The 14,495-nt window shown below is 46.4% G+C and overlaps 1 protein-coding gene across 1 annotated transcript; it reads right to left on the bottom strand.

Annotated features, from left to right (window-relative positions):
- Positions 1 to 2,104: 2,104 nt before the first annotated feature.
- On the bottom strand, positions 2,105 to 4,211 carry Gpr31 (G protein-coupled receptor 31). Its single transcript, XM_021186103.3, has one exon. It carries the CDS (start codon positions 4,154 to 4,156, stop codon positions 3,197 to 3,199), a length of 960 nt encoding a protein of 319 aa, XP_021041762.1. The 5' UTR covers positions 4,157 to 4,211; the 3' UTR covers positions 2,105 to 3,196.
- Between the last annotated feature and the right edge of the window lie 10,284 nt (positions 4,212 to 14,495).

Genomic DNA, 14,495 nt, shown 5'->3' with positions numbered 1-14,495 from the left:
CCCTCGTCTTCATCCAAGCTCTACCAACCCTGTGTTTTGGTCCACTATTCTGCTGTGCACTGCTCATCATCATTTGGCTTTGAAATGACTCAAAACTTTTCAGAACCCTCAGCCTAAGGGATAATGCCACCCACAATGGGCTGGATCTTCCACATCAAGACAGTCCCCACAGATGTGCTGTAGGGCCAGTGTTACTTAGATTACTGGTGAGAATACCATGTGCACATAGTGGGAATCTTTCAGCAAACAGCACCATTAGCTTTCATTTCTATCAGCATCTTCCTAAAGAGATCATCTTAAGTTTGCCTCTGGAGTCAGACTTTCAAACCGCATTTAAAAACAAACAAACCCTAACCTGCTACATAATTGAGTGCAATTGTTAGCTTGGGCTAATATGCTCACTTTTCTGTTCATTTATGAAGTGGTCTCTGTGAATTGGGCTGTTAGCAAAGCACTAGAGGTGAAGAGGGAGCCAGATGTTTTGGCTGTGAGGGAACAGCGTGGGTAAGGACACAGTGGATGTGGGTATCAGGTGAGTCCCTGCTGTGTCCAACTACTGTTGGAGATGTTGTCCAGGTGAGTTTCCACAAAGGGAATGTCCCTGACTAAGGCCAGAGGCTGGCAGGAGCTGGGAATATTCACAAAAGATGTCAGGATCAGGGGAATCTGACAGAGATGTAATATCAACAAAACCCATAACAGCTATGGTGCCATCTTTCCCAGAAATCTAGTAGCCTGGAGAGATGCTAGCTGAAAGAGAGACTGTAGTCCTGTCCGTGCAACCCAAAGAAGACATAGCTGGGGCCTTGAGACCTGTGGTTTACGAGTGTCCCCCATTTCCTTTTGTGTCAGTGCCTCCCTCTGACAGTTTAGAGGGAGGTTAGTCTGCCACACAAATGCAGCTGTGACCCAGGAGAATGCCTTAGGGACAGCTCTCACCACCCTGGGCAAGAAAAATCCTTTTTCCCAATGTGAGAGATGAAGCCAGGCATGCTCATTGTAAAGTGTGGGCAAAGGGAACAGAAAGCCTTTAGTTTAAATGAACCTTACAAGGTTCCCATCACTGAGCACCAACTGTATGCTCAGCTGGCTGGAGACATGCTGGTGAAAAACAATGTTTCCAAGGCCCACAGACTGATGGGAAAATCAGCAAGGCAAACAGAAATAAGTGCTGATTAAATTAATGTCTACTGAATGGTTGTGACAGGACAGGCTCTCCGTGTTTAATACCTGCAAGGATTTCTTATAGATATTTTCCCCTCATCTTGGAGGTGGGGACAGACGAAATCAGTTATGCATCTTGTCTCAGGTCACAGAGCTAAGGGATAGAGCAAGATGCTATCTCCATGATCTCCCTGGCTATACATGAATAGATTTAAGGTAAGGGACTTTGTCAATGCTGTGTCCTTCCCCATCTTGTCCAGCTGAGCATGTCCGTGCTAAGGCACCAGTGTTTCCTCCTCTGTGCCTGCTGTGGGGGCAGAAAATAAGACCCTGAGGGCAGGGATGTTGTTTGAGGATGTCTCCCAAACCACTGAGCTTATTGATGTGTCATTTGTCAGGGACAGAAATAGGCAGAGATGAGGCAGTACCGCTGAAGTGAGAGAGGAGTCCAAGGCAAGAAACTGGAGGATGGGCAGGGAAAGCTGGGATCCTGGGCCTCCCTACACCTGCCCAGAAAAGCTTTACAAAGAGTGGCAATGGTCTGTTTTACAGCTCCATAAGAGAAGAGTCTGTCCAGATAATGGCATGATGTTCAGACTGTTGTAAGTGCAGTAGCAGACTTAAAGGTCCAAGAGTAGGAGAGATCTGAGACTCATGTGATCAATAATACAACATAGGGAATGTTTATGCTAAATAAAAGGCTTTCAAAGCATCATTTAAACTGCTGATGCCTGAGGGTGGGGAGAGAAGACTGGAGCCAATTTCCCTCAGTTAAAAGGGAAGAAAGAGGGCACAGCACAGAATGCTTCCACTCAGCAGATTTTAGTCACACCCTGGTCAGGCTGCAGTTCTGTCTCAGGCCTGTGACAGTCTGCCCTCTTAGAAGGAAATAAATCCTGAAAACCAATATACTGCTGTAGAGTCTCTGTTCTCTGGGGACTCTATGGGACTTTTCTACCTTTCTGCATAATGTCACAGGTGGGGTCCTGACAAGGAATCTACCAAGCAGGCAAGGAACACTGTAAGCAGACATGGTGATGCCATTGCAGTCAGCTTTGGCATCAAACAGGGAACACTGTAGGATGCCTGTGTGAAGAGCCAGGGCTATTGTAAGAGCATTTAGGAAGGCAGTAGGTGCCCCCACAAGCATTGTGGAGATTTCTCTGTGCTGTAACTGCCTTTCTAGATGTGAGCATACAAACAGAGATAAAGTAGTGATGAGCCCTTTCCCTCTGCTCAACAGCTGTGCTTGGCCTGTGTGTTCTAGGACTGAGGAGACAAGAGCAGCCCCAGCTCCCATGACATGATCTGCCAGCCCTTAGCTTGCCTCAAGCACCATTTCAATTCCAAGTCCGTTTCCCCAGGACGAAGATTAAAGTATGGCATCTCTTCCAAAGCAGGGGAGGGAGAGTAAAAAGTAGTCAGACATTCAAAGCAAAGCAAGAACTTCTAGGTCAGTTTTGAGGCAATTAGCAGACATTTCTTAAAGTGAGGGAGGTAGCTCACCGGACTTTCTGAGACACTGTACAGCCTACACAAAGAAGAAATTTATATATATATATAAAGAGAATGTGACCTCTTCAGAGCCTGGGGAGGTTGCTGGCGTCCCTTGTTCTGAGCTCCGTGGAGGGCAAGAAGACAGTGGTTTGTACACTGGGGAATGGAAGCATGGAAAGAGAGCATGACCGGGAAGACCAGAGGGTGCTGGAGCAGCATCAACACTCTCTTCTGCCAATGCAGTCAGTGAGTTCTTCCTGTGTTGAAGTGCAAAGATGCTCAACGCAACATGGCAACTCCATCAGGATGGCCACTGTGCAATGGAGGAAGGCTCTGTCCTGGCGATTCAAATCAGCCACAGGGCACTGTAAATATCAGGGGGAAATCCAAGTGAGCCCAGCTTGTCACCACAGAGACGTACTGTGTCTGGATTCTTGCAGTGCAGTTTCTTTCTCCTTACCCTGAGACTATTGGGTTGTTACTTAGATCCAAAGTGGTTCCCAAACAAAAGGTGAACTGAGGATTCCAATAGTCATCAGGAATAGGAGTCCCTGAGGTTGTCGCTAGGTGACTCTGCTGCCTTCCTCCTGCCTCGAAGGCTTTTGAGCACCTTCCGGTATGAGTGGGTGAAGGCTGAATTGGAGAAGCAGTAGATGGCTGGGCTCAATGTACTGTGCAGGCAGGTGAGGCTGCCAGCGATGTCAGAGGCCCGCACTATGGCTTGCTGGACACTGCAGCTCTTAAATTCCTGTAAGATGTGCACCAGAGCCCTGGTCAGGACACTAGGCAGGAAGCACAGTCCAAACAGTAGCAGCACTATGGCAACCAGCACCCTGGCCCTCCGGATCCTGGGCTGTTTGTCAGACTCTCGGAGTCTCTTCTGGAGGGTCCTGATGAGCCCACTGTTGCAGATGGAGATGAGGCCAAAGGGAAGCAGGACCTGAAGGAAGAAGAGTACCTCTTGGCAGGTGGCAATGGCCTTGGCCCCTCCTGTGGGGTAGAAGCTGGGGCATTCCGTGAAATTCTGGGTAGTCCTGCAAGTGAGCACGTTTTGGGGAGTGAGAACAACCATCAGAAGCCAGATGAGGCTGGAGATGCCCCAAGCTGCCCTCAGAGACAGCAAGTTAACTCTGAGCCGAGGATGGACCACACGCAGATACCGGTCTAGAGCCACTGTCGTCAGGAAGGCTACTCCCACACCACGGCTGAACGCCAGCAAGAAGAGCAGGACTTGGCAGGGCATGTGTCCAAGTTTCCAGGTCTTGCCCTTTAGATAGAAGGCAGCAAAGAAGGGCAGACTGGTGACCAATAGCAGGTCAGCCACCACCAGGTTGAACAGGTAGACGGCATAAGGCTTCCATACTTTGAGACGGTAAAAGAAGGTCCAGAGGGCCACAGCATTGCCCATAAGGCCCAGCACACACTCCAGTGTCAGCATGGTGCCCACAGCTGTCTCCACCACAGTGCTGGCAGCTGAGCAGTTGGTGCGCTCCATGGGCCTGAGCCTCACTGAGCTAAAGCAATGCGAGGAGAGAGAGGGGCTAGGAGGCCTCACTGTGCTCCTTCCTCTGAGAAAAAAGGAAAATGCCCCTTTCCTGTCACAAAGCACACAAGTTCTGCATTTATTCAGTGAGAACATAATACTGAAACAGTGCCAGAATCTGAACCAAGTAGCCAGCAGAATCTGTTTGGGGAAAGAGGATGAATGGACACAGGGGAAGGCCCCAAGTTTTGCTGTTTCATTTGCCCCTGAGAAAGAGGAAACTGTGTTTGACTTTGTATCAGGGGCTTCAAAGCCAGGGCCCTAGTGTTCTGAGAAGGCTTAGTGGGCAGAGCCATGTCCCAGCTGCTGAAGAAGGAACTGAAAATGGTTCATGACATGAAGATATCTGCACCTTTAGACACTTAAAACAATGATTGGATTGAATCCGGCAGGCTGTTCTGTGGTGTGAACCAGTCTTAGATGGCTCTGTAGTCTGACTGTTTCATGGGGAAGGTTTACAATTCCCTTCCTCAAATGGTGACATTGGTAAGATTCTGAAGTGTGGCTAGATTTTACACATTAGGTCAAAGCTGATTTTCATATTCACTTGAAAGACTATTTCAGATTTCTTGGCTACTTAAAGTTGAACTTTTCATTTATTCTATCCAGTCAAAAGTGTGTGTGTGTGTGTGTGTGTGTGTGTGTGTGTGTATACACAAGAGAATGTTTTCTGCTGAGACTCTTCCCTGATACTCACACTACCTACATAGGACCTGGAACACTGGGTTTTGAGCCCTGCAAGCAAGGTAGAATCCTTCCATCCATTCACTGTCTGTTCCTTGTCATAATACTGCACGAAACCATATTCCTCTGTCTGGAACCATGTTCTGGGAATGACTTGTGCTCATGAGCCATGTAGATGCACCATGGTTGAGAGTTGTAGAGACAGAATAGAAGGTTTTAGAGAATGCCAATCTCAACGGTTGGACCACTAAGGCCTCTTGATAGGTAAATTATGGACATTTGAAGGATGCAAGACAATGTGGAAATAAGGGGGTATGTTGACAGTTAGGACATGAACACTGTGAAAGCCATTATATTTCTTACCATGGTGACATCTTCAAGCATGAGCTCTTTGTGATGTGTGGGAAGGGGCATTGGGGAGTCTCATGGAACCTAGATCTTTTGTCCCAGGAAGTGTTGCTGCCCCACCCAGAACAGGACTGATCAGGGGCTACCTGCAGACCACATGCACGTGTACTACCTGCAGACAGGAGTGCATGTGGGCTACAATTAGACTGGAGTACATGAGGGTTGCCTGCAGACCCAAGTCCATGCTTCAGCTCTTACGTGCACAGCTTATCACAAAGAGAAAGGGTTATTTTGGATGCTGAGACTCACTATCTAGTTTTATCTTGAATATTTATAATTCTTATTTGATCATGAAGCCAATATAGTGTTATAGGAAATATGGAAAGAAGTAAAGTACATAGAAGAATACTCATGTGTAATCTCACTGTTGAGAGATACTGCTTGCTCAGAGTCTGGCCATTCCTGTCCATGGTTTCATTTGCAATAAACACATCACTGATTGCTGTGCACAGTTTTCTACAGCTTTGTTTTTCCCTGTATCCCTGCATATTTCTCATGTCATTGGGATTTGGTTAAATCTTGATAATATTGAAAAAGTAACTTCACCAGCACATTGTAGTGAGTGAGCGTCCTTTAGGTTTGGTCTGTCACATTTCTAGCAGAGGCAGTGTAAAGATTTCTAGAAATTGAGAGTGGGCCCTGCACCTCACCTGGGCAGCACAGCAAAACTGACCATGGTGGTATGGGGTGGGCAGGTGAACCAGCCCTAAGGGCAGGGGAGCAGGAGACCCTGCCCCTTGCTGGCTGCAGTATTGGGAGAGCTAGTTGGGCAGTGCTGAAGAGCTTATCCCTGGTGGTGTGGGTGCAGGGGAGCTGGTGGGCGGACCAACTCAGCTACCACCCAGACCCAGGTCCAGGCCTTTGAGCTGGCTCACCCCATCTATGAGCATCTACAGCATCTATGAGCTTCTTGAGTTCCTGAAAGCTTCTGTTCTGCAGATTCAAACCTACAGGATCTCCATGGCAACAACAGGAGACCTGAGAGGAGCCCTGGTGAGGATCCAGGATTGACAGAGTAGTGGAAGCCAGAGGCCTCGAAATAGACCAACAACTCATTGCAATGAACAGTTGCAAGTAAAGTTCTTTGGCCAAAAGGGAGGGCTGTCCGTGTGATACCCTCTCCCTCTCTCCCTGCCCCTCTCCCTCTCCCTCCCCCCCCCATTCTATCTTATTTTCTTTTGGGGGACTGAAAGTATAGAGAGAATATAGGAAAGCATGGGGAGATGGGTGGGATTTGGGTACATGATGTGAAATTCACAAAGAATTGATAAGAAGGCTAAAAGCAGAATGCTAGAAACTCGACTGTGTCAATGGCTCTTTGGGGGGCTTGTGTGTACACAGTGTTAATGTTTGTTTTTATAAGTCTTCTTTTGAAATAAATGTAAAGTTGACAAAGGGAATTTTTATATTCTTATTTTCTTGGCAGACTTACTAATCCAGGAATTGAAGGAAGCAAGATTTTTTTCTAAGAATTTGTCAAGGAACGTGTTCGTGTGGATTCTTGGATCACAGAAAGTCACGCCCACCCATGCAGGTGAGAGGGACTGGCCTTTCAACTGCCTTGCAATTGTGGTGCGTCCTAGTCCAGGGGCCGGTCGTGTTCTATATGAGGTGAACCTGTCACGTTGTCACAAGCCTCTAGAGTTGAGCTATGACAGAGTTGTCTGTAACTCTAGTTAACTTACCCTCTAGGAGGCTACTCCATCACAGACTCTGCCCTCATGCTCTCTACCTCGAGATCCTATGTCAGGGATTCAGAGATCAACCTTGTTTTCCTGCTTCACACATGCGTGATCATGCATGCCTCGTAGGCTCCCTAAGCTGCACTTCTTGGTAGTCTGTCTCGTGTGGCTGAGGAGCCTGTTCCCATTGCTTGTGGGAGGAAACCAGGAGCAGGAATTTCCAGATGGGAACTATATTTTATCAGTGAATTCTTCATTTTAATTTAATTCCTTTTAATCATGCAAAGGCTGAAGCCAATATAATTTAAGTCTTCTGTCTGGGTCCAGGGAGAAAGATCCTCTGATGCTCAGAAGAAGGGAAGTGAGATCTTCCCAGCGTGCCTCTCACCTCAGCTGTGAGATCTTCACAGACAGGAGGAAAGAAGAGAAACTGATATACGGGGAGGGCTTCATGCAGGACTTCTGGACCTTCTACTGAGACTGCCTGTGAGTATGGAAGGCAACATGTATTTATACTGACCCAGTATGTCTTAGCTTGGTCGCAGAACAATGAGTGATGCATGTGGTATGCTTATCAAGTCATTGTGGTACTTACGGATGTGATTTCTGAAGTGGTTCCCCCAAGCTTATTTTAATTTCTTTTCTATTTGATATGAGGAGATGTCATGGCCGAAGCAACTTATAGAAGAAAGGGTTTACTTGGAGTTGACAGTTCAAGAGAGCCTATGATCATCATGGTTGAGAGCATGGCAGCAAGCAGGCAAGAATAGCCCGTAGCAGTAGCTAAGAGCTTATATACAATTCATAAGGAGGAGGCAGAGACAATGCTGACTGGGAATGCTGTGGGCTTTTGAAACCTCCCTTACACACCTCCTCCAAGAAGACAACACCTCCTAATCCTTCCCAAATAGTTTTGCCAACTAGGGATCAAGCTCTCAAATATATATGCCTTTCTCATTCATACCACAACAGTGGTCCTCAAAGATCACAGAGGATCTTTAAGAATCTTAGCCTTTTGGAGCTTAGTAAGATCTTAGGGACTAACATTTATAGAGGAAGGAGCTGAACCTTAAGACTTTGGTCTTGACCATCTGCCTTAGGTTGGTGCATTGTCTATGCCTGCACCTTTCCGGAATTGTCAGCTGCAGCCAGGGCTGTTTACAAGACACGTCCTGCAATGTGCTACCCAGAGCCCACTGTGCCCTGCTCCCAATGTGCACTTTCTTGTGGGCAGACCCTGCCTTGGCCGCCAACACTTAATCTACTACTGTTCTGCTTGCAGATGTGTTGGCCTTCAGCAGCAGCTCTTGTTTCATGTGCTGGGGACCCTCTGGAGTGCAGTTTTGAGTCCACATTTCTCAATGTCTCTGTTGTAGAAATATTTAATCCTGACCTGGGGTTTCTACCTCCCCTTAGACAACTTACTTCTAGGGTAGAACACACACACACACACACACACAGCCTTTATATTTACAGTAAGCCTTAAACAGTACAAAAGCTTGGCAGCTGTCTATGTTCTATGATATTAGAATTCTACTTTCCTACCAATAGCCCCAAGTTACTACTTACTATGTTTCATCCGTGCTGCTCTCAATCTAATTGGCCAGCCCTCAGGGCCACGTTCTCTTGAGTCCTAAACCATGGTGGCTTCTTCTTCCTTCTCCCTTGTGGTCCCTTTCCAACCCCCATGTCTGGGAAACCTAAAGTCCACCTATGTCTCTTCTGCCCAATTATTGACTTTATTTACCAATCAGACCTATCTTGGGGCCAAGGTGTATGTGAGGACTCTCTCATCTCTGGGACAACCAGTCATGGGGGCCGACACTTAGCATTACAATAGATAGCAAAAGACCAAACCTCAACATGTCTCCTGCATTCACCATCTGTTCCAACAACTGTAGAGCCAGTGTGTCTGAGAGGGCAATCACCACCATCCCTGGTATCATTCTTAGCACCTCTGTCATTAGGGAGACATTCTTCCGTTTCAGCTAGCTAGAACTAAGCTGTATGACTCAGAGTACCATAAAAACCTTTAGTCTCTATCCAGAACTATAAGGTAGGCTCAGAAAGTCTCTGCTAACTGTACATGGTACTTACTCAAGAGGAAGAGCCAGGAGGATGGGGATTCAAAGTCAGCTTGTGCTATCTAGGGAGTCTGAGGCCAACCTGAGCTAGGTGAGTCCATTTCAACAAAATAAAAAAGAAAATGAGAAGGAAGAGGAATGGAGGAGAGGATGAGGAGGGAAGGCAGGAGGAGGTAGAAGAGGAGAAAGACAAGTTGACAGTCCAGGGACTCCAAACCTCACAGTTTCTCCCAACAGCTCTGTGGGTCGGAAGCGTAACTCGAGGGCCACATGCTTCTGGGGGTGGGGTGGGGTTCAGGGGCAAATCTTTCCTTTGCCTGCTGTTGGAGGCACCTCTGTTCCTTGCACTGTGGCTGCTTCCCACTGTTGACCATTAGTACTCATTGGTGCTCCCAGGGGTCCATCTGCCCCCTGATTCAAGAACACTAGTGACTTTGTTGTCTTTAATCTATGCCTCCTCCATCATAAGATCCATGGCCCACCCACACAGAAAGTCCTCTTTTTGAGGTGCATCTCTGGAGACCACTATTCTTCCCACCACAAATGCTACTTACAGAATATATGAAAACAAGGGCCAAGCATGGTGGCCTGTGGAACATTTGGGAGGCTAAGGGGGGAGAATGGCCAATATATTTCAGTTGTGTGGTGAAATTCAGACCAGCCTAGGGTACAATGTCTAAATAAATTAATGCAAACTAAGCAAGCAAAGAAGCCAACCACCAGTATCTGATGCCTTCTCCCCATGGCAGGCTGCTGCCTTCTGCCCTAAAAGGCTGTGCATCCTACCTTCCTCTTTCAGTTATTTATATGCTTCGTCCGGAATCATCTTTTGCAATCCGCTGGCTTTATGATGACAAAATTGCAACAGACCCCGTTGCTTCCTCTATCAAGTCTAAGATCAAGGGTCTAAATCTAACAGGAATGGCTTCTAAGGACACTGTTTTGTGTGGTCTGGAGAACAATCTATAATAGCTGTGTTTTTGGATGAGTGAGTTTATTAAATAAGTGTATAGTTGGCAGGAGTGAAATAATAGATAGTGAGGAGCAGACAGAGAAAAGATCACCACCATCATCACCACCACCACCACCATCACCACCATCATCACCATCATCACCATCATCACCACCATCATCACCATCATCACCATCACCACCACCATCATCACCATCATCACCATCATCACCATCATCACCATCATCACCATCATCATCGCCATCATCACCATCGCCTGGGCAACCTAATTGAAAGAGCAAGCAAAAACTAACATCATCAAATCGGGTCTCAAGACACCCAGCAGAAACCAACCCAGGAAGCTGAGGGAGTCAGAAGTTTCTGATGGACTTTCACTCTGTGTTTGAGCTACCCATGGTTGAACTTCTGCTTTTCCCACTGTAGACATTTTATATCCTGGGATAAACAATAGAAACCCCTTTTGGAAGAGGTTACCCTCATAGTGTCTTCAGGAACTTGGTGCTTTAACTCTTGGGGCTGTTTTGTTGTTCTTTTCCCATCTTGTCTCAGAGTTTTGGGAGCCATCTCATCCCCAGACTCAAGAGGTTTTGGGAGCCTTTTTGAGACAAACATGCTTGGGTCTGGAATGGGAGTAGAGTCTGCAACCTCAATCCCAGAGTCTGCTTTCAACAAGATTAATCAAGTGCCATCGAATCAAATTATCATCACAGGACAATTGACCAATAAAGTATGCATTATGCTGAGACCCTACAGTTTAGTCTTATCTCTAGATTCCAGAACTTCTTTTCCCCAAGGGTGGTCTCCTGGGACAGCAGTTGATCACCCGTCCTGGCCTTTTGGCCTCTCTGTAAGACCTCACCTCTCTGATACTGCAGATACTCTCACCTAGAGCTACGTGCTGACTCATGCTACCATGTATGAGCGTCTGGGCCCAGGCTCAGTTCATTCCAGACTCTGCCCCACTTAACGTCCTCTGAGGCCAAAACTCAGTCACCTGAGACTTCTCTCTCGTCATGAGCTAAGCCAGTGACTGATTTCTGTTTCAAGGGTTTTTAAAGATGAGAAAAAGCAGAACAAAAGCCCACGGCATTGAGTTATTTCCATCCCGATGACTCATGGGATCATAATTTTGTGGGGTTCAGGACCACGGTGTCAGAAATCTTGTCTTCATGTCTGTTTCTCATAAATAAGACCAGAGTTCCCCTGCAGTTAGCTCGTCATTCAGCCTTCCCTCTGAGAAGATAGTACTATGTGTCTGGTGCTTTGCATCAAGGAAGGAGACCAAGTCTATTGCAAAGTGTTTGGGATTCTCATTGCCTTCATGCGTGGGGTTCCCTTAGCTGCATCCTGGACTTTAGCACACGCAGCTCTGCCCTGGCTCCTGGTTGACCCCCCTGCCCGCCCTGCCCCCTTCTAGACAATCACGGTGCTGGTTGGAAGGGTTCTGCCCAGTGGGCACCTTTATCTTACACTGCTCATGTGCCTACAGGGATGGAGAAAGCACACTGGGATTAGAAGTATACTTCTAATTTCCAGGCTTGGTTAAATGGGTTATTTGTTAAATAACAAAGTACTTTTTGAACAATAGAAGAAGCTGGGCAAAGTTAATATGAGCGCCAATCCCTTGGGGCTGGAAACCAAGGAATTTGTCCCCAGAAGAGCAGGAAGGGGGCATGCTTCCTGGGTCTGAGATGTCACTCTGTTGTCAGGATCACGTGCTGTCACCTTGGTGGTTAGAGTTTCACCAGGAAACTGCACACAGCTGCCATCATCTGGTGTCTGAAGCCTTTGTGGATTTGCTCTCAGTGACCTCCCAGCATTGAGGCCAGAAGTCAAGGTTGGTTTGAAGTAGCTCTCTGGGTCATATAGGAAATAAATAGCTCATGGTTGGGTCTATGTGAGTCTGTGTCTCCTCTCCTTTTAGTACCCAACCCAATTCCCAAGTCACTTGGATCCTCTTGCAAAAAACCAAACACATGTGGAGAGTAATTCTTCGTGCCAGCAGCTCTGGACATCTCTCTGCTCAGAGAACAGTCACCGTGGAAAATACCGTGTCCTCCACGCTGCTCAGCAACTAGGTGTTTGTTAGACAAAGAACTTATGGGTGCTGCTAACTGTCAGCTCCTCTAGGTCAGTGGTTCTCAACCTCCCTAACGCTGCAACCCTTTAGTAATACAGTTCCCCATGTGTGTGACCTGCCCCCTCCAACATAAAAATATTTTCATCACTACCTCATAGCTGTAATTTTGCTACTGTTCTGAATCATAATGTAAAGATCTGGTATGCAGGATACTTGATATTTGACCCCCCAAAGAGGCTGGGACCCACAGGTTGAGAACCATAGCTCTAGGCTCTCACCACTGAGTTTAACGAAAAGGTTGCAACCCTTACACAGTGTAAAAGGGAGCCTGTGTTTAAAGCGTGCATGGTCTGTGGTATTCACACTCAACCAGAAAATTCCAAAGAAATAGGGAGTTTTGTGTGAATTGAAATGTCCCCCATCAGCCTCACATTCACAATGGTAGGAGGGCCTCCATGGTGGTGGATGGTTAGAGCCGGTGGTAGCCAGATTCTTTTGCCTGGGTGGTTATCAGAGAATCTGCCCTAAAGGAGACATGAGAAACTCCAGCAGTAGAGTCCAGGAGTGAAAAGTCCAGGCACATGCTATGCTGTCCTGCCCTTCAATCTCAGAGTGCCTGCTTCCTGCCAACAACTATGTCGGAAAAAGAAAATGGAGCCACTGACCTGTTTGGGAATCCTTTGGGTGGGTTTGTGCTTCTTGGGCTAACAGGCTTCCCCTTGATTGGTTCTTATTCTTCACCTCATTTGCATTTATGTACCCAGTAACCAGAGTATGCAGGGGTCTATGTAACAAGGTGCTTGGCATCTTTATTGTCAAACTCGATGTACAGCTCCCTGGAGAGGGAAAATGGATGACTGCTCCTGCCTCTCTAGACATACTGCCACCTCAAGCAGGGAGCTCACTCCTGCCTCAGCCTCTCAGAGCTCTTTTCTTGTGTCACCCTCTTTAATGCCATGCCTGTTGTGGTGGCTATTCTTCGTTGTCTACTTGACTATGTCTTTTTGTAACTAAATCATTTGAAATGGGAAGAGACACTTCTAATCCAGAGCTTTGAGGTGTGAATATCCACCTTTAATCTGGGCCACAGATTCTCCTGGCAGCCTATATAAAGGACATGGAAAAGGAAGCTTTGCCACTTTGCCTTCTTGACCTATCTCTTGCTAGAAAGTTCATCCCTTCACTGACATGAGAGCCTACTTCAGGATTCCAGTGTACACTAAAGACCAGATGAGACATCCAGCCTCATGGACTGAACAACTACTGGATTCTTGAGACTTCCATTGGTAGATAGCCATTGTCAAACTAGCTGGGACACAAGCGATTCTGATAAATTCCATTCATATGTGTGTGTATGTGTGTGTGTGTGTGCATTCTTTCTGTAGGAATTCTATAAGAACATATATATATATATGTATGTGTGTTTATGTTTGTATACCTGTATATGTGTATGTGTTTGTGTATGTGTGTATATGTATTTGTGTATGTGAGTGTATGTGTTTGTATGTGTATGTGTGTATGTGTCATATGTGTGTGTTTGTGCATATGTGTATATGTGTGTACATGTATGTGTGTTTGTGTGTGTATGTATATGTATGTGAGTATGTGTGTATGTATATGCATGTGTGTATGTGTATGTATGTATGTATATATGTGTATGTGTGTGTATGTATTTGTGTATGTGAGTGTATGTGCGTGTATGTGTTATATGTGTGTATGTATGTGTCGTATGTGTGTACATGTATGTGTGTTTGTGTGTGTGTATGTATATGTGTATGTGCGTGTATGTGTGTCTGTCTGTATATATGTATGTGTATGTATATACGTATACTCTTTCTATAAGTACTGCTTCCCTAGAGAACCCTGACTAGTACATCTTCTGAAGGCTTAGTCAGAGGACTGCTCTCTGGATGTCGTGAGAGCTGTGACACTCACTGACAGCCTTTGGTTGGAATCCTTTTGCTACCACTAGTTGAAAGATTCTACCGTCCTCAGCTGGCTGCTCCCACATGGTGACCTTCTATTCTCCCACTTGAAGTATTATTGCCATCTGAATAAGCCCCCTCCATTTCTTCAATCCTGTCTGTCCAGCCACTTCATTCTTAGGGTGGGCAAGTCAACAGAATTCAGGAGGATTGGCTGTCTCAGCACCACAGAGGGAGAGACTGGGGAGCAAATACATTTATCTTTGTGTATTTACCATCACACCCTGTTGCTTATTTAAAATGTTTGGACCTCTGGGCCTGGGTCTTACTTGGGGGCTTGTGTTCTCTCTTAGCCGTGGATTTCAGTTTTTGCTTTAACTACTCTACAATGGACTGTCATTGCCCATGGTTATCTGCGCTACAGAGGAGTTGGAGGGTCAGAGACTGCACCTTAG

The sequence above is a fragment of the Mus caroli genome, unplaced genomic scaffold, assembly GCF_978045245.1.
Source record: "Mus caroli unplaced genomic scaffold, Mus_caroli_1 scaffold_18, whole genome shotgun sequence".
NCBI classification, from domain to species: Eukaryota; Metazoa; Chordata; class Mammalia; order Rodentia; family Muridae; genus Mus; species Mus caroli.
Note: the sequence above shows the minus strand (reverse complement) of the source record. Positions and strands in the feature narration are given on the sequence as shown.